The sequence below is a fragment of the Phaenicophaeus curvirostris genome, chromosome 28, assembly GCF_032191515.1.
Source record: "Phaenicophaeus curvirostris isolate KB17595 chromosome 28, BPBGC_Pcur_1.0, whole genome shotgun sequence".
Taxonomy (NCBI): Eukaryota; Metazoa; Chordata; class Aves; order Cuculiformes; family Cuculidae; genus Phaenicophaeus; species Phaenicophaeus curvirostris.
The window spans coordinates 3,041,007-3,068,206 of NC_091419.1; the positions used below are offsets into that span (position 1 = coordinate 3,041,007).

The 27,200-nt window shown below is 52.6% G+C and overlaps 1 protein-coding gene across 13 annotated transcripts in view; it reads right to left on the bottom strand.

Moving 5' to 3' along the window:
* TCF3 (transcription factor 3) overlaps positions 1-27,200 on the bottom strand; it is a 95,880-nt gene that overhangs the window by 38,087 nt on the left and 30,593 nt on the right. For 12 of the 13 annotated variants that reach the window (XM_069878050.1, XM_069878049.1, XM_069878052.1 and 9 more), the window contains 2 exons: positions 5,650-5,723; positions 4,596-4,689 (listed from right to left, as the gene is read on the bottom strand). In XM_069878050.1, the coding sequence (XP_069734151.1) occupies positions 4,596-4,689; positions 5,650-5,723 (168 nt within the window). Of the gene's footprint in view, positions 1-4,595; positions 4,690-5,649; positions 5,724-24,730; positions 24,826-27,200 lie in introns of those variants that run through there. The other variant, XM_069878062.1, reaches the window with a different exon arrangement.

Here is a 27,200-nt window from a genome sequence, read left to right on the forward strand (position 1 = left end):
AGACCGCTCCTCGAATCCTGGGGTCAGTTCTGGGCCCCTCACCACAAGGAGGATGTTGAGGCTCTGGAGCGAGTCCAGAGAAGAGCAATGAAGCTGGTGAGGGGGCTGGAGAACAAGAGGAGCAGTTGAGAGAGCTGGGGGTGTTTATCCTGGAGAAGAGGAGGCTGAGGGGAGACCTCATTGTTCTCTACAATTACCAGAAAGGAGGTTGTGGAGAGGAGGGAGCTGGGCTCTTGTCCCAAGGGACAGGGGACAGGACGAGAGGGAATGGCCTCAAGCTCCACCAGGGGAGGTTCAGGCTGGACATTAGGAAAAAATTTTTCACGGCAAGGGTCATTGGGCACTGGCAGAGGCTGCCCAGGGAGGGGGTTGAGTCACCTTCCCTGGAGGGGTTTAAGGGACGGGTGGATGAGGTGCTGAGGGACATGGTTTAGTGTTTGATGGGAATGGTTGGACTCGATGATCCGGTGGGTCTTTTCCAACCTCATGATTCTATGATTCTAAAGGTGCAGCTCTGCTGTTTCTCTCCCCAGGACAAGCTTGCAAGATGTGTATAAATAAGCCAAGAAAGGCGATTCAACGCTGCTGGTGGGTTTTGTCGGTGCCTGCCGGGAGGAAGGCAGGTGCTTTGCCAAGGTGCAGTGCTCCACACTCCTACCAGCCCACGGGGAGTTCACACCAGTGCCCACGTTCCAAGCAGGAGCCGCAGTGCAGCCCCTGGCACCCACCACCACAGCCCCAGCCCAGCCACCCACCGCGTGCTGCCTCCCAGCCCCACGTTGATAATTGCATTAGAGTTACGACCCAGGGAGAAAGGGGAGGAAAAACACAGCCGGGGATTAAAGATGGGGAGAAAAAATATGGTTAAAAAACCTGAAGCAGCGACAACCCCGTCCATGGGCAGATTAAAACCATTGTCCAGGAAGAACCCAATCCACAATACACACAAGATTAGAAAGACTCCTCTGAAAAGAAGTTAATTACTAGAAATAATTACTAGAAAAAAAATCTGTTATGGCTTATCAGTTTCCTCGCTGTTTAAGCAATCCCCTCCGCCTACCCCCGCTGAAGACGAATGGTTAAAGAGTGGCTAATGGTGAAGACTGGCGACACAAAACAACAGTGAAGCTCTCCTCACCCTCTGGGATGAGCTGGTTCGTCACTGCGCAGTGTCCTGGCACCACCCCGGGGCAGCCAGCGATGGTTCTCGTCACCCCTTCCCCCTTGAGGCTGAGATGCTCAGACCTCACCAGGACGTGTCCTGTCCTCCAGGGAGCAGCACCAAGGGCTCAGAGGTTGAGAACTTTGAGGAGTGATGGAGCTCGCAGGTACTGCTGCTGCAACTCTGCTTATTGGGTTCACTGATCCCTGGGATTTCTCTTCCCAGCACTGACATTACTTCCATTCAGAGATTTACTTCTTTTTTTTTTCCTCTAAAATTCAGGTTATGCCATCCAGTGCGGCCCTGTCCAGAGCTCCCTGCCCTGTTACTTTGAAAACAGCTCTGGTTTTCCCCATCACCTCGTGCAGCTGAAGCTGTGGCAGAGAGAGAACCTGGGGTTTAGAAAGCACCCCACTGAAGACTGCCCTTGCACCATCTCCTTCAAAAAGTGCATGCGTGGCATCACCTGCAGTCCCTGGGAAGCCCTGAGGGCAGGGAAAGCTGGCTCTGAAAGCAGCATCCACTGTCAGAGCCCATCTCTCCTGCTCTGTGCTCACGGAGCCTCCCAAATCCAAGCTCCCATTGTGCTGGATGCTGTACATTCATCCAAAGAACATCCCTGAGCCCCAGACACCCCAACTGCATTGGCTGAATAAGAATCAGTGCTTTTCCTTTCAAAGTATGCTATGTGAATGCAAAAGCATTATTGTTTTTCTCCTTTCTCTCCTCATCCACATACCATTTTGCCACTTGAAAAGTTTTCTGAAGCAGCATTGGCAAAGAGGAAGAGAAAATCCCACCCATGGTCTTCCTCCAGTCCATCTTTCTCAGCAAACAAGCAGAGGGGAAAAGCAAAACTTATCTGTTTTGGAACCTGCTCTGGGAACTGATGTTTTCTACTTTCAGCACATTCAATTTTAGGAAAAAAATGTGACTTAGAATCACAGAATCCCTAGGTTGGAAAAGACCTTTGAGATCATCAAGCCCAACTGTACCTGTCCACTACTAAAACACATCCCTAAGCACTTCATCTGCCTGTCTTTTAAATACCTCCAGGGATGGGTCCACCACCTCCCTGGGCAGCCTCTGAAGAGAGAACCCTTTTTCCTAATGTCCAATCTGAAAAAACTTGGAACTCAACCACCAAAGCAGGAGCTGGAGAGGACAGGAGAGCATCCAGCCCCTGCCCTCCTGGATGCTCTCCTGGCCTCTCCAGCTCCTGCTTTGGTGGTGGAGCTCCTGGTGCTGACCTGTGAGCAGCAGCCAACGTGTCAGTGTGGGGAGATGCAGACCCAGCAGGCGCTTGAGCCCCAGGCACGGTGCGTGGCCACCAGTTTTGTCCTCCACCGTCAAGGCAGAAGGTGCAAATCGCCCATGGAGGCTCTAGCTCCACGTGCTGGGGACCGGCTGGGCTCGCAGCCTCGCCGGGGAGTGCCGCGGCGCTTGCCAAAAAGTGGGAGCCCTGTCTTTGAGAGGAAGCCAAACGCGTCTTGCCTGCACACATCAAAGGAGAAACCTCCGTGTTCCTCCTCGGGCAGCTCCTTCTCGGCTGGAAACTCTCAAGGCTGCCTTGGCCGCAGGCGTGGGACGGGCTGGGCTGGGTCCCCCCCACGCATACCCCCAGGGAACCCTGCAGAACTGCATCAAGGCTCCCCCATCTGATTAAGAAACATCTCTTCTGCTTTGCTTACATCCTCCTGGGGCAGAAAATGAGAAGGAATTACCGTCCTTGCAGCGGGACAAGGGGGAGCTGCTGGGAAATGCTCTTCCATGCCTGCATGGAATTAAACATCATTCCCCCCGACAGCAAGAGGAGCGAAAGAGGGGAGCAGAGCTGACAGCAAGTCCCTCGCCCCAGACCCGAGTTGGGCACAGCAAACGTGTGGCTGTTGGCTTCCCAGCACGACCTTGCTCCTCTCTTCCCCTTTTGGACCAGGAGGAACCTCCTGTTGTGGTGGGGAATTTCTGTTTCAAACACAATTCCCTCTTCTAATTCAGCCTTTAAAGCACGAGCAAATACCACCCTGCCCCGACACTGCTCCTTCCATGCTCGCTGGAGGGGTTTGAACCATCACTGAGCGGGCAGAGGTGGGCAGGACTAACCCCAATTCCTGACCTAATGTCATTAGAGCTGCCTAATCCCTTCAGGATGGATATTTGCTGCTCTTAATCTCTCCTCCCACCCCCGAGCTCAGAGAGCTAACTGGGTAAATTGTCACATGCATCCAGTCCCACAGGATTCTCATCTCCAGCAGAGCTGGTGGGGCCACAAAGCCACTTGCTGGTCCCCGTGAGCTGCCCACGCTGCCCAGTTACAGCAGGGGACAGAGGAGCCAGACGGGGCTGCTGGAGTCTTGCAGGACACAAGAGGCAGCGTTCAACCCTGTCTGGAGTTCCAACCTCCAGCACTACAGAAACTGCACTGCCCTGGAGCTGTGAGAGGTTGGAGAGCAAAGCAGCCAGGAGCTGCAAGACCTTATCAATGAGCTGCGTCTTTTGTCTCTCTCACTCCTGGTGTTTTTCCACCCTTGATTACCAGCTCCAACAAGCAAACTCAACCCATCCCATGCCAGCAAGGCAGGCATCAATCTCCACTCTTGCCTCTGGGTGCTACTATAAAGCAGGGAAAAAACACAGAATGGGTTGGACCTCGAAGTCCATCCAGTTCCACCCCCTACCATGGGCAGGGACACCTCCCACTGCATCAGGGGCTCCAAGCCCCATCCAACCTGGCCTTGAACCCCTCCAGGGATGGGGCAGCCACCACTCCTCTGGTCAGCCTGGGCCAGGGCCTCCCCACCCTCACAGGAAAACATTTCTTCCTAAGATCTTACCTCAGTCTCCCCTCTTAAAGCTGAAAACCATTCCCCTCATCCTCTCCCTGCACTCTCTGATCCAGAGGCCCTCCCCAGCTTTCCTGGAGCTCCTTTCAGTCCAGGAAGGTGCTCTAAGGTCTCCCCAGAGCCTTCTCTTCTCCAGGCTGAACAACCTCAACTCTCTCAGCCTGTCCAGAACTGGACACAGGGCTTCAGGTGGGTCTCACCAGAGCAGAGCAGTGGGGCAGATTCCCCTCCCTCCCTTGCTGGCCCCGCTGCTCTGGATGCAGCCCAGGACACGGTTGGTTTCTGGGATGTGACTGCATGTCGCTGGCTCACGTTGAGCTTCTCATCCCCCAGCATCCCAGGTCCTTCTTCTCAGCACCACTGTCAATACATTCTCAGCTCAATCCCACATGTAAAATACAGTAACTGTCACACCCCCTGCGTCTGAAGAGACCCTCCAGACAGCAGCAGCTTTAACCACAGCTTTGAGAGCCCCTTCTGGAGCAGGTCTGACACCGGAACAGCACCGCTGGCCAGTGTAAACGCTCCCACCCCCACGTGCCATTCTGTATTTCCCTTGTTTGACTGAACAGACACCAAAAGACACTCACCCACTAGTCCAGCTCCCAGGAATGGTGATGAAGATAAGCTGTTGTGCGATGGCAGGTCCCTGTGCTCACCATAGTGGGGCCCTTCGCCATAGCTCTGCTGAAGCAACACAGGAAAGTTAGCGCCGGGCACGTGGAGATGCCGAGCCAAATGCCGAAACGCAAGGCTATGGGAGCTCAGGAAGGGTCAACGTCAAAAGCTCCTCATAAAAAGGTCACAGGAATGATCTTATCTTCACAGCGAGGGCAGCAGCCACAAGGCTGTGGCACTGGGAGAGGATGTGGCACCAAAGCAGGGACATGCAGAGGGTTTGCTCCATGCTGGCAGCCACCTCCCCAGGCCAGGAGGCAACCCAAAAATGTGAGAAAATACAGCACAGTGCCCTCTCCACCACTGAGCTGAAGGAAGGGAAAGGAGCCCTCGCAAAAATTAATCAGATGAACCCATTAAAACATGAGCATCTGTCAAAATAACACTGGTTCAATTAAGTTAATGACTTCTCTCTTCCCCGCTTGCCCCAGTTAAACAATGTCACAGTCTGAACTCCTTCCCTGCAAAACCCTGCTCTCCAGCCCCACGGAGGATGGAGTTTGGCTCTGTATCAAGCCCTGCTTGGCCCCTCAGGCTCTCAAAGCCATGCCTGGAGGGTAGCCCGTGAGCTTTGCCAAAGGCACAGCCCCTCAGGTGAGATCCCTCAGCCGAGGGATGTGACCCCACAGAGAGATCAGCTCGGCTGTGACCCTACCTTGGGGTCCTTGCCCCGAGCCAAAGCCAACTGCAGGCAGCCCACACCAGGCGTGAGACTGGAGAAGGGTTTTGGAGGAGAAGCCTTCTCCAGGGGGATCTCAAGGCAGCAAATCCTGGGGTGATGGGGACAGGGGGAACCTCTCCCCACTGTTGTCTCTGCAGGGTTAACAGAACCAACCTATCCAAAATGGAGCAAGAAAAGCTGTTCCCGGGTTAAACCCACCCTGGGCACAAACGAGTGTGCTGAGGAGTCACAGTGAAACCCCCGTTTATTTTGGTTTGAGCTCAGTGTTTGTGCTTTGTCCTTACCCTCCCTTGGTCAAATGTGGAGCTGTTTTGATCTCCCGTTCCCCAGGAACCTGATCCCGGTCTTTCATCCAAACCTACAGAAAAACAGGAAGAACAAAGGTTACTCTTGCTTTATCAGCAAAGCCTCAAAGGTGTTCTCGCAAAATTAACTCTTCCTTCTACAAACAAAACAATATTTTCATTAATAAACCACTTCCACTTGGCGTGACTGATCCTCCCCTCTCCCTCTTCACCTTCCCACTCCAACTGGGAGTGCATTCCACAAACTTCAAAGCAAATCCCACCACAGCCTGGAAACGCTTCAAAATATGGGACAGTGGGAAGAGGAGAAACATGTATTTTAATTTGCTTTATTCCAGAAAGCAACCATGAAACTCTTCTCCCCAGAGATGATGAAAAGGGCTTTGAAATAAAAACTCATCCCAATGCTCCAGTGGGATTGGTTTTTTTCCACGATGCTGCTAGGTCACAGGCCAAACTCTGGTACTCATTGCACCTGGACCCAAAAGAGCCTTGGATAGAATTGCTGGGGATGAAATCATGGAATGGTATGGGTTGGAAGGGACCTCAAAGATCATCCCGTTCCAACCCCAGCCATGGGCAGGGACACCTCCCACTGCATCAGGGGCTCCAAGCCCCATCCAACCTGGCCTTGAACCCCTCCAGGGATGGGGCAGCCACCGCTGCTCTGGGCAACCTGGGCCAGGGCCTCCCCACCCTCACAACAAAACATTTCTTCTTAAGATCTCATCTCTATCTCCCCTCTTTGAGCTGAAACCCATTCCCCCTCATCCTATCCCTGCACTCCGTGATGAAAAGCCCCTCCCCAGCTTTCCTGGAGCCCCTTTCAGTCCTGGAAGCTGCTCTAAGGTCTCCTTGCAGCCTTCTCATCTCTAGGCTGAACAACCCCAACTCTCTCAGCCTGGCCTCATATGGGAGGTGCTCCAGCCCTCGGATCATCTCCGTGGCCTCCCTTGGACTCACTCCAACAGCTCCATGTCCTTACTGGGCTGAGAAAGCTAAGGTTACCTGTGGCTTAGATGCTTGTTCAAGGGTGTTTGTTACTGCAGCCCCCTCCTGCTCCTGCCAAGGAAGGTGAGCTGCCAACACGGCTGATCAGAGCACGCTTCCATCCATCTCTTGTTTAGCCCTTCCAAGCGTATCCTTGGCAAAGGGGATCTGACCCAACGTGGCAAGGGACCAAACGGGAGGTTTTTGCGCTGTGCCTGCACACAGACTGTGGTAGGAATTCATCTCCTTTCATCACCTGCCAGGTCCACCCAGGCTTTGCCTCCTAGGCTACCAGCACGCGTGGCATCCAGGGGAGATGGCAAACGTTCACCAGGACAAAAGAAGTCCCAGGCAGCTGTATCAGCAAAGCTCTCCTGGTTCAAGCTGGCACCGTGACTGCGTGGAAGAAACCTTTCCTTGCCTTGAATGTGTTGCCTCTTCTCCAGTGGGTGAGCAGGGGTTGGCAAGTGGCACTTGGTGTCACCCCATTCAAAGGCTTGTTGGGATAAAGCCGGGGATTGGATGGGGGCATCGTTCTGCTCTGTGCTGTGCAGACACTGTGAGGAGAGCTGGGGCAGATAAGGAGAAACCCTAGTTCTAATCCTGGATCTACAGGAGGCTGAGCAGTTCGAGAGCCACCTCCCTGCTTCATTCCACAGAAATCCCAGCCCCACGGAAACTTCAGCCCCACTGCGGGGGGAGGTGGTTGAGTCCCCTTCCCTGGAGGGGTTTAAGGGACGGGTGGACGAGGTGCTGAGGGACATGGTTTAGTGATTGATGGGAATGGTTGGACTCGATGACCCGGTGGGTCTTTTCCAACCTGGTGATTCTATGATTCTATGAATGCAGCCCCAATTGCAAAGGAGCAGCACAAGCAACCTCTTGCAGCAGCTCCTGACAGCATCCAGCATCATCCTGTGCCACCCTCAACCTCAGGGGCTCCCTGGGGACCCCGTCCATACCAGCACTGGGCACCCAGCGTCACCTTGTGCCGCCCTCAGCGTACAGGACACCCTCCACATGGGCTGTGGGTACCTAGCATCACCCTGTGCTGCCCTCAGCCCCGGCGGCTCCCTGGGGACCCTCTCCGCGCCGGCTTTGTCCCCGACAGCCCGTGCTGGCAGCCGAGGTGCCGGCAAGCCCTTGCGAGAGGTTTCCCACAGGAGCAGAGCCGCGCGCTCCCGGGACAGCGGAGGCACAGCCGGTGGGCAGCAAGGACATGGGGCGGGAGCCCGGCTCGCTCCTGTTCCAGCCAAGCTGATTATCACGGCAAACATGCCACGTATTTGTCTCCTCCGCTCCCCTCACTGTTCATTTAACCAGAAACTTCTTTCAAATTACATCCTTCTATTTCTGAGCCTTTGTGTTAATCATTTCCCTAGAGAATTGGTGTTTAATTGCTGTCTAATTTGCATAATTATGCATATTAATCTCAACACCTAATGAATATTCATAATTCTCATTTAGATTTTGTTTTCTAATCAAAAATTTCCAATGTGATTACTGTGCAGAGCAGGGATAAGCCTCTAATAATACCTTGGATACTAGGGAGAATTACTGCCAATTCTCCCACCTCCTACTTCCTAGAATAAACTTTTGCTTTGCTAATGTGTTTTTCTAAAGCAATGCATCTGCACACCCTGCAAACACCAACCGAGGAGGCAGAAATGCTCCTTCTATTAATTTTGCTTTCATGGGTGTTTCTAAAGGCCTCCAGAAGTCAGGGTGAAGCCACAAGCAGGAGCTGCAGCCTCAGACACCCTTTGGCAATCTCGCTCCTTTGCACTGGAAGGATGAGGATTGTGGTATTCACTAAGTTTTGGCTGCAATCGGTGTCCCCGAGGCACAGAGGGGGAACTCAGGCACAGAATCATGGAATAGGTTGGGTTGGAAGGGACCTCAACGTCCATCCAGTTCCACCCCTGCCATGGGCAGGTACACCTCCCACTGCATCAGGGGCTCCAAGCCCCATCCAACCTGGCCTTGAACCCCTCCAGGGATGGGGCAGCCACCACTGCTCTGGGCAACCTGGGCCAGGGCCTCCTCACCCTCATAGGGAAACATTTCTTCCTGAGATCTCCTCTCAATCTCCCCTCTTGCAGCTTAAGCACGGGGTTCCTGAGTCACCTTGCCCTCCTGCAGAGCCACCTGGTCCTGCCTCTACCCCACCCAGTAGCAGAGGAGCATCTCCAGGCCAGGATGTGCTGGAAGGGGATGCCCAGGGGGAACAGGCTCAGGGGGCTGCAGGGAGTTTTGGGTGCTTGGAAACCCAGGATAAACTTTGCCCAAATTCCTGGGAAATAAAAATCCCAACATGGCCAGGTGTCCCCAAGGAAGGAGAGAAGAGAATCACAGAATCAGAGAATCACAGAATCACGAGGTTGGAAAGGACCCACCGGATCATCGAGTCCAACCATTCCCATCAATCACTAAACCATGTCCCTCAGCACCTCGTCCACCTGTCCCTTAAACCCCTCCAGGGAAGGGGACTCAACCCCCTCCCTGGGCAGCCTCTGCCAGTCCGTGACAACCCTTGCAGTAAAGAAATTCCTCCTAATATCCAACTTAAACCTCCCCTGGCGCATCTTGAGGCCATTTTCCCTTGTCCCATCACTGGCCACCAAAGAGAAGAGAGCAACCCCCTCCTCACTACGACCTCCTTCCAGGAGCAATGAGGTCTCCTCCTCTCCAGACTTAGCAGCCCCAGCTCCCTCAGCTGCTCCTCAGTAAGGTTTATACTCTAAACCCTTCCCAGCTCCATGCCCTTCTCTGGACACAACAATCCCACAAGAGCAAAGCAGCCTCCAGGGAAACCCAAAAAGCCTTTTTTTCCTCTCCAGACGACCGCATTCATGTGGTTGCACGGCTGCCAAGGTGAAGCAAGGTTATGACTCTCCCACTTGAGCAGCACACATGGCGCTGGAAGCGGCTCCAAAGGCTCCCGTGCCAGCCCTCTGTCCGATGCCTTCCTGAAAAAATGGTCTCACGCCTTCCTCGAGCCGCAGCCACCGGCATGAAAGGTGCCGGCAAAAATCTCCCGGTTTCAGCCTGCAGGTGTTTTAAGAATTCAGGGATTTCTGGGATGAAGCCAGGAAAAAACAGACTGCCCTCTTTCGACTTCTGGCATCTGTCCTACGTTCAAAACGGCAACTTGCTCTTCCCTCCCTTCCTATCGGAGTCACAATCTAAAATTTGGCAGCAGATGCCCTCCGCCAGGCCTGCGAATTCCCAGACCTTGGCTAAAGGCAGGCGCTTCTGGAAAAGCCCCTGTCAGCAAAGCTTTGCTAACCTCACGCCATAAAATCCCTGGAGATGGTGCCACCACCAAAAACACTCACCAGCAGTGCCCTCGAGATGGCCTTCCCGCAGGCACCGCCTGGCACCGAGCACCCGGGCGTGATCCAAACGAAGAAAGGGAAGAGAAGATGGAAAGGAAATTGGGAAGCTTGGGGAGTGAAGGACACTGCTGGGGCAGCCCCACGCTGGAGCTCACCCAGGGCACCACAGAATCATGGAACCGTTAAGGTTGGAAAAGATGTCTCAGCTCAACCAGTCCAAACATCAGCCCAACACCAATATCCCTACTAAACCATGTCCCAAAGTGCCGCATCCACACACTTTTTGAACCCCTTCAGGGACGAAGATTCCACCACTGCCCTGGGCAGCCTCTGCCAGGGCTTCACCACACTGTTAGTGAAGACATTTTTATTAACATCCAACCTAAACCCCCCCTGGTGCAACTTGAGGCCTCTCATCTTATCACTTGTTACTTAGGAGAGGAGCCCAGCACCCACCTGGCTCCAACCTCCTCTCCAGGAGCTGCAGAGAGTGATGAGGTCTCCCCTCAGCCTCCTCTTCTCCAGTTTAAACAGCCTCAGGGCCCTCAGCCACTCTAGAACCTCTGTTCTCCAGCCCCTTCCCCAGCTCCGTTCCCTTCTCTGGACACGCTCCAGCCCCTCCATGTCCTTCTTGGAGTGAAGGGACCAAAATCGAACCCAGGATTTGAGGCGTGGCCACACCAGCGCTGAGTCCAGGGGGACAATCCCTTCCCTGCTCCTGCTGGCCACACCAGGGCTGATCCAAGCCAGGATGCTGGTGGCCTTCTTGGCCACCTGGGCCACCACTGGCTCATGTTGAGCGGTGGTGATCAGCGCTCCCCAGATCCTTTTTCTGCCTGGGAGCTTTCCAAAGCATCTCTCCCAGATCCTGCTTTCCCAGCAGGTCAGGCAGTGAGGCCAGGCACCTGGGGAAGGTCAGAAGCACCTTAGGCACCCAGTGCTGGGTTTGGTGCCCATGGGAGCTGCTGGGCTCCCTGGCTGAGATCATAGAATGATAGAATCACCAGGTTGGAAATGACCCACCGGATCATCAAGTCCAACCATTCCCATCAAACACTAAACCATGTCCCTCAGCACCTCGTCCACCCATCCCTTAAACCCCTCCAGGGAAGGGGACTCAACCCCCTCCCTGGGCAGCCTCTGCCAGGGACCAATCACCCTTGCCGTGAAAAACTTCTTTCCTGATGTCCAGCCTGACCCTCCCCTCGTGGAGCTTGAGGCCATTCCCTCTCGTCCTGGCCCCTGTCACTTGGGAGAAGAGCCCAGCTCCCTCCTCTCCACAACCTCCTTTCAGGGAGTTGGAGAGAGCAATGAGGTCTCCCCTCAGCCTCCTCTTCTCCAGGCTAAACACCCCCAGCTCTCTCAGCCGCTCCTCTTGTTCTCCAGCCCCCTCACCAGCTTCGTTGCTCTTCTCTGGACTCGCTCCAGAGCCTCAACATCCTTCTTGTGGTGAGGGGCCCAGAACTGACCGCAGGATTCGAGGAGCGGTCTCACCAGTGCCGAGTCCAGAGGGAGAAGAACCTCCCTGGCCCTGCTGGCCACGCCGTGTCTGATCCAAGCCAAGATGCCATTGGCCTTCTTGGCCACAGGTGTCTCCCTCACCCTCCAACTCTCCCTCACCCCTGGGCACAGAGCATGTGCAGTCCTGGGCAAAGAAACCCTAAATCCAAGTCAACAACCCAAATTGTGTCAAAACTCACGTGGCACCAAGCTGAACTATGTTTGCACACGCCAGCTGAATCCTGGCACGTCCCAGCTTTTCAGCGCTTGGCTTTGCAAGGCTTCCAACACTCTCCCAGCACCAGGGCGTGTGAGCCATTCGAGAGACGCCCACGCGTGATCGCAGTCATCAAGAGCCAACTTCATTTTAAAATAAACCCATTTTCCAAGGAACCACGCTAAGGCACACTTTCCAGTTTGGAAAAGACAAAAATAGGAACAACCTCCTCTCTCCATTAATACAGTTATTAAAAAGTGTACAGATTAATTGTGCATTTTAATAACCCTCATCATGAATATTCATAACATATTTCGCGCTCGTGTTCTAATTAAAACACACTAATAGAATAAGATGTAGCTGTCAGACAGTGATTTTTTTTTTCCTCTTACGATTTTTGTGCTGCAGTGAAGAGAAGCTGAGAGACAAGAACCAACCTAAGCTCTCAGCATGGATAAAAATAATTCATCCAAACTCAGGCTCAGCAAAAAAAGCCCCTCACCCAGTAACGAGACATCAGCAAAGGCTACGCATGAGTGACTGGCGACACAGGGCACCAAGGAGCCGTTCCCAAGCCAGAAGGAACAGAAAACCACTTGAACCCCACAACTCTTCATCAAGGAAATTTGTTATGGAGGGTGGAGGGTTTATCTGCCCCATTCCTACATCCCAGCAGTCACTTACAGTCCTCTCTGCTCAATTCCTGGTCTGTGGCTTCCAGCTCTCTCCCATAGCGCTGAAAATGCCAACAGAAGAGACACTACTCTTGTTTCAATAATCCAAGCCCCCAACAGTGACCTGGGCTCTCAAGTTCTGCAAACCCAGAACCTCCTAGTCCAAGTGCAGAACTGGGACGGGGCTTGGGAGGGAGCGCGGCTTCAGTGCCAGCCCTGGCTCTGTCTACCTGGAGATGGCCAAGAAGGACTCCCTGACCTAAGACCAAGGTCTTTCAGAACAAGCTCAGTCCCTAAGGATTCCTTTGTGAGCCAAGATCCAGGGCTGGGTGGCTGTTCCTCCAGCCCCTGAGGACATGGAGGGACGTGGAGCAGGACATCTTGCTTCTAGGACCTCTTGGACACCATTTATGCAGGAAGATCCAGAGCTTTTACTCTTAAATCCTGCACAAAGAAATACCTGGAGGAGAACACACAAGAAGTCGCAGTCCAGAGGGCTCAAACAACTCAAAGGAAGCTAGTTTTCAGTGTCACCAGGAGGATCACAGATTTATTGAATCATAAAGGTTGGAAAAGGCCTCTAAGCTCATCCAATCCAACCATCAGCCCAACCCCACGGTAACTACTAACCCGTGTTCCAAAGTGCCACGTCTACGTGCTTTTTGAACCCTTCCAGGGGCCACACCTGGGTGCAGCGAGGAGACTGTCACGGCCACCCCCTGGGTGACATGGCTGGGGACGAGCTGAGTGCCCCTCTCCCCCAGGCCTCCACAATCTGCCAGCATCAAAGCGCCCTCCTTAATCTGATTCCCATCAGAACCACTAGGCTAGGCTGGTTGGCTTTTTTTTTTTTAAAGTCTATTAAAAATATTTAGGCCAAGCCCCTCACGTGGCTGAACAATGTTCGGAAGCAGCTGCAGCTGCCATGGAGATGTTAACCTTCATAGAGATGGCAGCTTCCATGGAGATGGCATCTTCCATGGAGGCGGCATCATCCATCTTCAATGCTCTACTGATCACAAGGTGTTTGCAATGAGGTTCTGAAAGCCAAGTGGCAAGTTCAGCTCTGCAGCTGTAGTGATGCCCACGGACCGGAGCAGGACAGGGATGTGGTGGCAGCTGGGAATAAAACCCCAACAACCAGCAGCCCAGTATGAACACACTGAACCCCTGATAGACCCCAAACCAACCTGGGAGAAGCACAAGGGTCTCACCCCCGACCTGCATCCACCAGAGGCGGAGAAGCACGAACTGTTATGGAGAGAGACACCAGTGCCACCACAATTTGATTTAAAACAAAGGTGACAGAAGGCTGCTTGATAAACACTTCCAAATTAAGCGGCTTTGTATCCTAATCGCTCTGGCGATCAGCCTCACAGCAAAATCTCCGCTAAAAGGGATTTGAAATCAATAAAATTAGTCGACTAGTAATTAGCTTTAGTCCCAGTCAAAGCAGCAAAGTTGTTTTTCCTTGTAAGAGTTGGTTCCCCAGACCCGCGAGGGCAAACCCACCGATGCATCTCAGCACCTAGGAAAGGTGCTGGGGTGCAGGCAGAGCCCCTGTAAAGGGAAATGTGGGCACTGGGAGCTGCTACCAGAAGTGCCTGTTTATTTACCAGCCTCATCCACCCCCGAAGAGGAAAAAACAGCTGGGATGGAAGGCAGCCGGTAGCTGTTTACAGGACGTCAATTGTGGATGGGACTATACAATTTGTTCACTTCCTTTTCCCGGCACACGACAAAACAATTTGAGAAAAAAAAAAAAGAAATCCAAAAAACAAAACGCAAACAATAACACTCAAAAGCAAGCAGTGCTGAAGACCAGGAGGGTGCCCAGCGATGGTAGTTGGATGGGGAGTCATAGAATCATAGAAACATAGAATAAACAGGTTGGAAGAGACCCACTGGATCATCGAGTCCAACCATTCCTATCAATCACTAAACCATGTCCCTCAGCACCTCATCCACCCGTCCCTTAAACCCCTCCAGGGAAGGTGACTCAACCCCCTCCCTGGGCAGCCTCTGCCAGTGCCCAATCACACTTTCCATGAATTTTTTTTCCTAATGTTCAGCCTGACCCTCCCCTGGTGGAGCTTGAGGCCATTCCCTCTCTCCTGTCCCCTGTCCCTTGGGAGAAGAGCCCAGCTCCCTCCTCTCCACAACCTCCTTTCAGGGAGTTGGAGAGAGCAATGAGGTCTCCTCTCAGCCTCCTCTTCTCCAGGCTAAACACCCCCAGCTCTCTCAGCTGTTCCTCATAAGGCCCTTGCACCAGGCACTGGAGCATCACTTCAACCCCTCTGTTGCCTAGAAATTTGAGGCTAGACCAAAGCTGGCTGGTGGAGACAGCCAGGTTTAGCTGTTCTGCTGCCACAGGAAGAAGGACGGACTTATATTTTGGTGGATCTCATAGAATCAGGGAACGGCTGGGCTGGAAGGGACATCAAAGCCTGTCCAGTTCCACCCCTGCCACGGGCAGGGACACCTCCCACTGGATCAGGGGCTCCAAGCCCCATCCAACCTGGCCCTGAACCCCTCCAGGGAGGGGGCAGCCACCACTGCTCTGGGCAACCTGGGCCAGGATTGGCTTTCCTGGAGCCCCTTTCAGTGCTGGAAGCTGCTCTAAGGTCCCCCGCAGCCTTCTCTTCTCCAGGCTGAACAATCCCAACTCCATCAGCCTGTCCTCATATGGGAGGTGCTCCAGCCCTCAGATCATCTCCGCGACCTCCTCTGGACCTACTTCAACAGGAGTCCCTGTCTTCCCTGTGCCGAGGACTCCAGAACCGAATGCAGGGTTGCTCCAAGTGTCACAAGAGCAGAGGGGCAGAATCCCCTCCCTCAACTCTTTAAGGTCTTTTCCAACCTAAAAGATTCTGCGATTCCCTTACTGCTCCCCAGACGTCGAGGTGCCAGCCTTTACCACAGGGACTCAAAGCCGCTGTGTCACGCCCCAAGAACAGGATGAAGCCACACTAAGAAGCTGAGAGCTTCCCAAGACCCAGCTCGGAGAAGTGGAGGGCAGCAATGCTGTCCTCCAGATCAGGAACTCGAAGAGAGGACACATACGATTGTACCGAGACGTTGAACAAACAGGTCATCTTGTGGCTTGCTGACACAGACCCCTACAAGATTTATAGGGCAGACTCTGCTCATTCATCTTTGTGATGATAGAGGTACCAAGAATTCCAAGCCAAGACACGTACACCCACCCCTCAGGGGCCCCCGCGCCCCAGTCCCCAGAGAAGTGCCCGCTGCTGCCTCCCTCCTCCCCAAATGCACACTCAGGGATAATTTTTGATGCAAAAAAAGCTGATGTCACCACTTTGGTGATCATTAATTCCTCCGCTTAGCATCTGCTCTGGCATCTCCTGCATCGCATTCTGGTTCAGTAGTTTCCGCACAGTTCATGCTTGGAGATGGGGTTTAGGAAACGTTTGGGGCTGGGGAAACATGGGAGTAGAGAGCGGGGAAAAATGATCCATACCCCGTTGGCTTTGGCTGGGGGATGAGCATGGAAAGAACTTAATACAGCCAACACACACAAAAAAAAAAGTCAGAAAAGGGGGAAGAAGAGTAAAAGAAGTACTTTACTCCTGGTCTTTGGGAAGACGGCTTGGAGGATGATGCACACGGCGTTTCAAAATGAAGGTGCATTCACAGCTTCTGCTGTGGGTCAGGACACTGCTTGGCTGGGTCCCAGGAAGGGGACCCTACAGGAAGGTCCCCACGGTGTTACAGAGGGTGCCTTTTTGGTAATCACAAAGATACTCATCCTACTTGAAGTAATACCTAAGGAAATACATCATCTAGACCAGCCCAAACCTCATTAAGGGTTTGCAGAACAACTGCACTCGCTGTTTGTGGTGGGACAATGCTGCCCCACAGTATGGCCAACACCACCAGCATGAGCAGCGTGGCCAAGGACTGAGTTCACACCCCTGTAGTTCATACCAGCGATGAATCACTGGGCTACCTTCTCTACAGAGGACTGACCAAACTGGACAGGATTTACTAAACTAACAAAAAGCCAGTGAGACCAAGAATCATAGATTCGTGGAATGGTTTGTGTTGGAAGGGATCTCAAAAATCCATCCAGTCCCATCCCCTGCCATGGGCAGGGACACCTCCCACTGGATCAGGGGCTCCAAGCCCCATCCAACCTGGCCTTGAATCCCTCCAGGGATGGGGCAGCCACCCCTGCTCTGGGCAACCTGGGCCAGGGCCTCCCCACCCTCACAAGAAAACATTTCTTCCTGAGATCTTATCTCAATCTCCCCTCTTTCAGCTCAAAACCTTTCCCCCTCATCCCATCCCTGCACCCCCTGATGAAGAGCCCCTCCCCAGCTTTCCTGGAGCCCCTTTCAGTGCTGGAAGCTGCTCTAAGGTTTTCTCCAGCCTGAACAACCCCAACTCTCCCAGCCTGGCATCACACGGGAGGTGCTCTCCAGCCCTTGGATCATCTCCGTGGCCTCCTCCACGCTCGCTCCAACAGCTCCATGTCCTTCCCATGCTGAGGACTCCAGAACTGCACACAAGTTTAGGCACTGAAGCCACCTGGCTGCCCAAGTGCAGGGATGACTTCTGCTCCCTCTGTAGAAAAGCACAGAGAGCAGAGACGGTCCCACCTCCCAGCCCCGAGGAAAGCCAGCAAGATGCCACAGGGAGAAAGAAAACAAACCTGTGACGACAACCAGAGGGAAGAAAATAAACTTTCAAGCTCAAAACACTTCCCCCAGCTGTAACAACAAAGGCACGGCAATGACCAAACCAGAACACAAAGGAGCAGCGTGGAAAGGGGACGGAGGAGAACACAGGGCATGACCAGGCGGCGCTTTCTAAAGGTCAACAGTCTGTGGGACAAACCCACCACGTCCCTTGTCTCCAGCTTCTCTGGGATGAGACTTCCCACGTCCCTCATCGCCAGGGTCCATGCGAGCCCAACAGCCCATCCACGCCTGGCAAGAAACGGGCTATCAAGGAGGGTCTAAGGGACAAAGGCACGGGAAAATGGGCCAAGAATAACAGTGGTTTGAGTCAGACCGGTAACAGGTGTCAGAGAATTCCCCTCTTCTGCACTAGCGCCTCGGATCAATGCAGATTTTGGAGGAGCAGCTCTGCCCGTGGATGGAAACAAAACCCAAGGCAAGGTGACAGCGGGATCCCCATCGCTACCAGACAGCCCTGTGGCCCCACTGCACCATGAGATAGCAAAGCAGGACTGCAGGGACCACAGAGGGTGGGAGAAGAACAAGCAGCTGCTCAAAGGTTTGGGGATAAGTCCACATCTGGAAATGAGCCCTCACAGCTTATAGAATCATAGAATCACCAGGTCAGAAAAGACCCACTGGATCACTGAGTCCAACCATTCCTATCAAACACGAAACCACGTCCCTCAGCACCTCGTCCACCCGTCCCTTAAACCCCTCCAGGGAAGGTGACTCAACCCCCTCCCTGGGCAGCCTCTGACAGTGCCCAATCACCCTTTCCGTGAAAAATGTTTTCCTAATGTTCAGCCAGACCCTCCCCTGGCAGAGCTTGAGGCCATTCCCTCTTGTCCTGTCCCCTGTCACTTGGAAGAAGAGGCCAGCACCCTCCTCTCATGATAAAACCAACCCTGCGGAAGAGCAAGGAAGTCGCTGAGATGTGGCTCCCACAGGACCTCTTGACTGGGAGGTGCCGTGAAGCACCTCAGCCCTCCCCAAACTGATTTTCGATGGAAGCCTGGGGAATACCACCACACATGGAAAGCGGGCTCTGACCTGGGGATGCTGAATCTCAGCACATAAAAGCAGTGCTGGACACTGGCAGTGCCACCCCAGCACCTCCCCAGCAGCCCTTCAGCCCAAGCTTCCCAAGAGCTGCCAATACGCTGCTCCTCACTATTTCATAGAAACAGAGAATCATGGAATGGGTTGGGTTGGAAGGGACCTCAAAGCCCATCCAGTTCCACCCCCTGCCATGGGCAGGGACACCTCCCACTGGATCAGGGGCTCCAAGCCCCATCCAACCTGGCCCTGAACACTTCCAGGGATGGGGCAGCCACCACTGCTCTGGGCAACCCGGGCCAGGGCCTCCTCACAATCACATCAAAGTATTTCTTCCTAAGATCTCACCTCAATCTCCCTTCTTGCAGCTTAAAATCATTCCCCCTCATCCTATCCCTGTACTCCCTGATCATGAGTCCCTCTCCAGCTTTCCAGGATGCAGTCTGAATGCATTTAATTCTAGTAACTAAACATGAAACCCTGCGGAGCTACAAGGAATTATGAAGTCAGGAGCCCCCAGAATGACACCAGTTCATGTTTTCACAGCCCTCTGAGGGCTCCTGAGAACTGCAACCCTGCAAACAAACAACACAGCCCCACAGAGAACTTTTACTCATGTTATGCATCACATGCATTTGACAACACTAACATGTTTGCTACCGCAAACCAATTTCTCTTCAGTAGATACAGGCTTATTCCCAAAGCAAGGGGTTATATTCCATTAAACAGAAAGCTTGGGAGAGAAGAGCGAGGGCAAATCCACATCCTGTTTTTTCCAGCTCATTTATTTTACCACAAAGTTGCACGCTCATGAAAGATGCAGACGCTTGATGCTAACGCACGTATTGTTGTCCAAAGAAAGAATTCATTTTGCTGAGCGTGCACAGCAGCCTGATGCCAGCGAGGAATGAAATACGATTGCTACGGGTCCCTGGAGAGGAGATGTTATAGAATCATAGAGTGGTTTGGGTTGGAAATGATCTCAAAGCCCATCCAGTTCAACCTCCTGCCATGGGCAGGGACACCTCCCACTGGATCAGGGGCTCCAAGCCCCATCCAACCCCACCTTGAACCCCTCCAGGGATGGGGCAGCCACCCCTGCTCTGGGCAACCTGGGCCAGGGCCTCCCCACCCTCACAGCAAAACATTTCTTCCTGAGATCTCATCTCAATCTCCCCTCTTTCAGCTGAAAACCGTTCCCCCATATCCTATCCCTGCATTTCCCTGATGAAGAACCCTTCCCCAGCTTTCCTGGAGCCCCTTTCAGTCCTGGAAGCTGCTCTAAGGTCTCCCGTTTCTTTTCCAGGCTAAACAACCCCAACTCTCTCAGCCTGTCCTCATACGGGAGGTGCTCCAGCCCTTAGATCATCTCTGTGGCCTCCTCTGGACTCGTGTCCTTCTTATGTTGGGGATTCCTGAACTGGACACAGGATTCCAGGTGGGGTCTCACAAGAGCGGAGCAGAGGGGGTGAATCGTGAGCTCTGCACACACAGGCAGAGGCAAAGAACAGGCGCACGCACTCCCACTCCTTTACTTAGAAGCTCATGCCTCTGTTTCCGTTCTGATTTGCATCTTTCCAAGTATTGTTTAATTTGCAATGTAAAATAAAATTATGGTAGCGGAGATGCAACCTGAACATTGTCCTGTGCAGGAGAGCAGAAATCTTTACCCACTCGTTTTCCATTACTCGCCAAGCAAGATAATAGGGGATAAAACCCTGTTTACTTATACCTGACCAAAAAATACCCCCGAAGTTTGCAAGAGAGACATTTCAGATCAAACAAAAAGCCTTTCCTTGGCACGTCCTGAGAGTGGTGCCAGCCACGGGGATGTGAGCTCTCCCAGCCCACCTCCACTGCCGTGCTCCGAAGTCAGCGGGAAGGGAGGCCAGAAGTGGTTAAAAATTAGACAAATTAAAGACCGCTTCCAAATTATGTGGAAATCATGTAGGGAAACGGCCAAACACACACGCACACGGTCACAGCGGCCTTGGTAGTTTATTTGCAAGTCTCCTCATACGGGGAGAGGGATGGAGGTTCATGACTTGTACGCTTGATTGTGAATGAGCCAACGCTTCATAGACTCACGGAATGGTTTGGGTTGGAAGGGACCTCAAAGCCCATTCAGTCCCACCCCCTGCCATGGGCAGGGACACCTCCCACTGGATCAGGGGCTCCAAACTACATCCAACCCTGCTTTGAACACCTCCAGGAATGGGGAAGCCACCACTTTTTGGGGCAACCTGCGCCAGAGCCTCCCCACCCTCACAGTAAAAGATTTCATCTTAAGACCTCATCTTAATCTCCCCTCTTTCAGCTGAAAACTGTCCCCCCTTGTCCTCCCCCTCCACTCCCTGATCCAGAGCCCCTCCCCAGCTTTCCCTAGAGCAATGGGAAAACAGCTCCCCAGCGCAGAGGAAGGCTGAGGCAAACACTCCCACGAGTGTTTATTCTAACCCAAAGCACAGAGGCTGCAATCCTGCAGGGTGCAGGGCAGCTCAGCACCCTCTGGGTCCACCAGCAGCACAAGGATGCCTTGGGTCGCACAGGATGCGGCCAGGGGCTGGCTAGACCCGCTAACGTGTTTGCCGAGAGGATGATTCAGCCCACAGGAAGGATCATCTAAGAAGAATTGTTCGACCCGATGAGAAAAACTTTCCCAAACAAAGTGTTCTCAGCACCACCTGCCCTCAGCTACAGCTTTTGTTTGCAAATAGCTTCAAGACTCTGGTTTCCACAACAAAGGTTCCTCTTTTTGCCTTCTTCTTTCCCTCGGCAAGCATCGCCGAGCACAAGGCAAGCATCTCTGAGCGTACAGTGGGTACCCAGTTACCATCCTGTCCCCAAGAACAAGCTGATGGCCCGCGCCCAAGCCACCAACACCAGTCTGAGACCGAACCCCCTGACCAGGCCCAGTTATGCTGCTGTAAAACAGCAGGATTGCATCTTCAGCAGCTGAATATCTGCAGAATACACAAGCCAGCCTAAGGCATCCCTCAAGCAAAACCAAACACTGGTAGTACACAAGGTGCAGAGTTTGAGGGGTAACTGCACGTACAGCCAAGGAGTTCTCCCTCCTGGACATCAGTCCTTACAGCATTTGGTTAACACAACGCAGCATGGTGAGATATTTACCTTGAGAAGAGTTTAAGGACAGATGTGACCTATTTAGAGCTCTGCCAAATATTTCAGTAATTGAATATACCATCGATTATTTAAATTGCATTAAAAAGAGCTGTATTCGATCTATTTGCTACTAAGAAGCGCCACTGCCAAGAACCACGACTCTTTTTTTCCTCTCTTTAAACATAAAGACTTCAAGATGTTCGCTTGTCCCTTCTCCTGCAAAGAATCCACATCTTTGCATAACCATATGCCGTGCCCCCAATTCTCCTTGTGTCCCTGAAGCCAAGTTACAGGAAGAACTTACCGAAAACCAATACAAACTCAGCAACTTTGTTTTAAGCTCTACAGAGGCTCAGGGTGTATATGGTGAAGATCCCACCAGGCAAAGCCTCAACCAGCCTCTTGACCTCAGCAGAGATCTATGATGTGTAACACCATGGGTTTAGGCTGTCGATCAACCGCTGAGACCTTGTTTCTAGTCACACATCAAGCCAGGGGACACCAAGAAGGTGCTCCAGCCCCTTACACCCCACTTCCCTTTGTCCATAAAACCAGATCACAACACCCATCTCCAAGCAGTGCATGTTTAATCATAGAATGGTTTGGGTTGGAAGGGACCTTAAAGCCCATCCAGTTCCACCCCCTGCCATGGGCAGGGACACCTCCTGCTAGGAGATATGGTATGAAGCATCCAGCGCAGGCTGGGATGTATCACCCTCAGCAGAAATCTGCTTCTGGGCTCCTCCTCAACTGGACGGTACCATAACTTGTTTGGACGACAAAGACATCGCTGAACAAGTGGAGGGGGTGCCCACCTTTACCATCCTTTCATCAACAGGCTGCGCACACTGAACCCTCCTGCGTAAACCCCACGCCGCTGACTTTCTGACAGCTCTCCCTAGGAAAACATGTCAATCTCAAGGATGAGGTGCCAGTAGATGGCACTCACTGTGTAGGACGGTTCCTCTCTTTCCTAGGACTAACCAATGCTTTTTCTCCTGCGTGTGCATTTCAAACCATCTCCTGGCTGCAACTTTAGCATCACTTAAGGACAGCCAGCAGGAGCTGGTCCTCCTTGGTCTAACCTCTTGTGCTGAACAACAGAAAAAGCCCCAAGAAAACCCCACCACACGGCTCCTAGGAAGCCCTATGAAGATCTCACGAAAGCGGGTTTTATTCTTCTGACTATTACACCACCAAGGAGTAACTTTTCATCTGATTTACATCTTTCACATCACCCTGGATACGCGCTGACCCATCATTCAGGTTGTGGACTGGTGATGCAGCAAACCCACACGAGCATCCAGCCTGGCTTCATGCACCAAGTCCAAGCCCTTTAAATGCTCTGCTCATCAGGGCTGTGTGCTATTCAGAGGAACAAACTGGAGACAAAAAGAGATCTATTAGATTATCTTGTCTGCCTCTCCTCTACATGATGTTTTGTTTTCTAGCTCTCTCGTCTAGCCAAGCAGCGACACTTCTTATCAGGAACGTCAATATAACCGTCTAGGAAAATCCACCATTAAGAAGTCTCTACGATATTTTGCTTAAAGCTTGATTGCTCTGAACTAGAAGAAGCTCAAATGACTTTTCTCCTCCATGAACAAAAAGAGCTGCGTTGGTGCCCAAGAAGCAGCTCTGGTTGCCTGAAGGGGGTTAAAACCTGCAGCTCCAGGGTTTGTTGGGGTGGTGAGAGCTGAGCCACATGGCCCTGGCAGGCTCAGGTGAAACGCCGTGTGTGCTCAGGATGAGAAGCTGCTGTCCTGCAGAAAAGGGCCTTCGTCTTCAAATACAACTTTGGAAAGGACATAGATGCATAAAAATAAGGACCAAAAAAATCTAACTCCAGCCTCAGTACTGCAAGAAAAATCCTGCAAGGTGGCAAAGTCATCATGGAAAGACCAAACTGCTTCCTGGCAACTCCCATCTCCTCTCCTATGGAGACTCTGGGCCACCCTGGCCACAGACCATGCTCCCACCAGGTCCCCGCTGCACTTGCTTCATGAAGCAATTTGAAGCATCGCAGCAGTCACTGCTCTGGAAGGAAAGAGCCCTTCTCACTCGGTACTTATCTTAAGTTCCGGGGCCCACTGGACTTTCCAAGGGGCTGCTGACCGTGTGAGACACCAGGAAACCCAGCAAAAATCAGTTCCCCATTTGGAGCACAACGTGGCTCAGAAGCCCCCGAGATGGGGCAGGACAGATGGGAAGAGGAAGACCCAGCCAGCAGCAAAGCCATCATCGGCTCAGCTGTTTGCAAAACCACAGCTCCACACCTCCTGCCTGGCAGGAGACACGAGAGCCCCGTGGCAGACGGAGCAGGTCAACAGGACAACAGCCTCCATGCGAGGTGGCCAGCTGGTCTGCTGGACCCCTCAACCCCAAGCAGAACTGAGAGGACAACAAGCTGGTTGTAAACCTCTCTGGTGACAAGGATCCATCACACTCGACGGTTTGGCTTCTCAGCTCCTGCCCACGCTGCTCTGATCAGGACAAGGCGCACACATCTACCACTGCTGACCTTGGGCATGGAAGTTTAACTCTCTCGTGGGAACCTAATTCTGAACTTGCAGAGTTTTGTCCGTCCTGCCCATTCCCCTTTTTCTCAGCAGCATCCCAAAGCCTCAGCTGCTCCCCAGCATCCCAGGGGGAACCCTGCCTGCTCCGAAGCACACAGCACAACTGCCTCACTTCAACACCAGCCCACAGTTACTTAAAATTAAGAGGTGTGGGTTTCCCAAGACGAGAAGAGCCCCTGCACCCCACCTCATTTCAAAGCAGGCACCATTAGCAGTGATTCAGATAAACCGGTTTCTCTCCAGTTAAAACTACACAAGTTAAAACGCACTCTCTCCAGTTAAAACGCACAAGCCACTTGAATTAAAGCCAGACCATCTCCAGAGAGCCGAGCATTGGTTTGATTCGATTCTAAATGTGGATGAAATGAAAAACACCCTTTATAGGGTACGGAAACTCCACATCCAGGTCACGTTACCCACAGCTACAGGGACCAGGGGTCACCACCTCACTCACGAAACCCTCAGTTGGTCACTAACTTCGCTCCGTGCTGGAAGCAGCCTCCAGCTATGATCCCTTCTCCTCTTCTTGCCCTGCCACTCGCCGCAGCTTGCTTTAATAGGTTTTAAAGACTATTTGGGGGGAAGGCAGGGAAGCAGCAGAAAAAGATGAGCTATTCTTACAGAACCACATTTCTTGCTCCCAACACAGGATTGTGTGTCCTCAAGCAACATTAAAGCTCCCCGTACCGAAAGGCAGAGCGTGGGGAGGAGGAGAAAAGGATCCCTGAAGATTTCCAACCCCACACTCCAGTCTACCTGCCTCCAAATCCCTCGATAGCAGAATTCCCAACTGATCTGCTCAAAATGATTCCTTCGCACCCAACCCTCCCAATCTCTGCCAAAAAATTCCCAGCGTCGCCAGCCGAAGACCTACCCCGAAATGGCTTGTTCTGGGATGCCATGGCCATTGAGTAGTTGGCAGCTGAGGAACTCAGCACCCTGTGCCGAGTGCTCCGAGCCCCAGTGCGCTCCTCCCACTCGCCCGGGAGTGCCGGGGAGGAGCGCAGCTCCCGGTTCTGCCGTCCCTGCCCACTCCTGCCTGCCTTTGTTTGGGGGACCATAAAGGAGTTCACTCTAAGGACAGGCAAAGGCAGTTAAAAGAAAGTTAAAGAGGTTTATGGAGTGGATTAAGTTTACCAGGGCATTTTACGATGCGCTGCCCGTTAGAGCAAAGAGCAACTGGGCAGCATCTCTTCCAGACCAGGATCGTAGAATGGTTTGGGTTGGAAGGGACCTCAAAGTCCATCCAGTTCCACCCCCTCCCACTGGATCAGGTTGCTCCAAGCCCCATCCAACCTGACCTTCAACACCTCCAGGGATGGGGCAGCCACCACTGCTCAGGGCCTCCCCACCCTCAGCGTGAAGAATTTCTTCCTAATGTCTAATCTAAATCTTCCCCCTTCCAATTTAAACCCATGGGAGCACCCTGGGCAATGGGAAGCACATGGAAAAACTCACCTTTGTGCCTCATTTTACTCTTGTTACCTCCTTACAGGATCCCTGCAAGACTGGGGTCAGGCTGAGCTGCAACCCCTCCTGCTTGCAGGGCTCCCCTGGAGCAGTCGCTCGCGCTCTAACAAAAGCCATCCCCACCCCATCCTGCATGGCTCTGTTGTGGCGATACAGGGCATTGCTTTGGCAAGCCCCGGTTGCGTTTATTGTCTTTGCTTTCCTTTATCTGCTGATCTCAAAGCGTTTTATGAATGTTAAACCTCAAAGCCTCTCTGGGGAACAAAACCGTTCCTAGCTATTCTATGTATGGGGAGACTTGCCCAAAAACTAGGGCAGAGCTGGAAATGCAGAGCTGAGACAGCTTCTCTTGGCACAATATCCATCGATACAGATTATCTCTTAAATACCTGCGTGGACAGACACATCTCCAGCTATTAACCCACGAGTTGTCGAGCCACCTCTTGAAATAAGCCCTTGCGCTCTCCAGATCCAACATCCTCCCAAGCTGGACCACACTAAAGTCTTCAAAACTGGCAATCCAAACCACAACATCTCCCTCATCTTTCAGTTTTCTTCTTTGGGTAAAGAAGCACCAGTTTCAATTTTTTTTGAGAATTATTTAAAGAAAACAGAACAAAAACCCACAAAGCTTTCAAAAATATAAAGTAAGTTGCGGGGGAGAAGGGCTGCTCTCTATTCTTGAGTTGACCCAGGAGGGCTGGAAGAGCCAGCACGTTGCGGGAGATGCTCATGCCTGCCTCTCCATGCCCTGTGGTCCATGTCCTAAGCTGCTGTGGTTTCACTTGGGACAGAAGAACCCCATGCAGTGTCCAGGCTTGGGATGGAGAGGCTGGAAAGCTGCCTGGCAGAGAAGGATCTGGTGAGGCTGGTTGACAGTGGCTGAACATGAGCCAGCAGTGGCCCAGGTGGCCAATAAGGCCAATGGCATCTTGGCCTGTGTCAAACAGCATGATCAGCAGGAGCAGGGAAGGGATTGTGCCCCTGCTCCTGCTGATGAGGCTGCACCTTGAAGCCTGGGTTTAGTTTTGGGCCTCTCGCTCCAAGAAGGACATTGAAGGGCTGGAGCACATCCAGAGAAGGGAATGGAGGTGGGGAAGGGGCTAGAGAACAAGGGTTGTGAGACAGGTGATAGGATGAGATGGAATGGCCTCAAGTTGCACCACTGGAGGTTTAGATTAGACATCAGGAAAAATTTCTTCACCAAAAGGGTTTTCGGGCCCTGGCAGAGGCTGCCCAGGGAGGTGGTGGATTCCCCATCCCTGGAGGTGTTAAAAAGATGGGCAGATGAGGTGCTCTGGGATGGTTTAGTAGTGGACAGTTATGGCTGGACTTGATCTCAATGGTCTTTTCCAACCAAATGAGTCTATGATTCACAGGGGGAGGCGCACATCAAGCTCCTCACTTTTACCTTCATGCACTTCAGTTGAAAGGAACCTGAGGAGCAGCAGGAGGTGGAAGTTCATTGCCATCCAAGCTCAGCTTTTTCTACCGCTCCACGGAAGTGCTGCAGTGAGCTGAATGGTATGGGAATCCCACCAGTGCTTTACTGGGGGGATCACTGCCTGTGCACTCCAGCTAGGAGGAAAAACTGAAATAACCACGCGCTGGGATGGGAAGGAGCCAGCACAAGGGTGCCCTAACGAAGGGAACAGCAGCTGGAAAACCTCAGAGGAACGAGAACAAGGAACAGAGAGAGGCAGACAAGCAGCCAGCACAAGCATTCTCTTGGATGCACGAGCTCCTGTATGACCTTAAACCGTTCCACTTAGGCTGTAAAGGCTTTGGGACCAGCTCTTCCAAGCAGCAAGTTCAGCACCTGGCCCAAATGACCTCCAATACGGACTGCAACAAGCAGTCTAGGGAGGATCCCA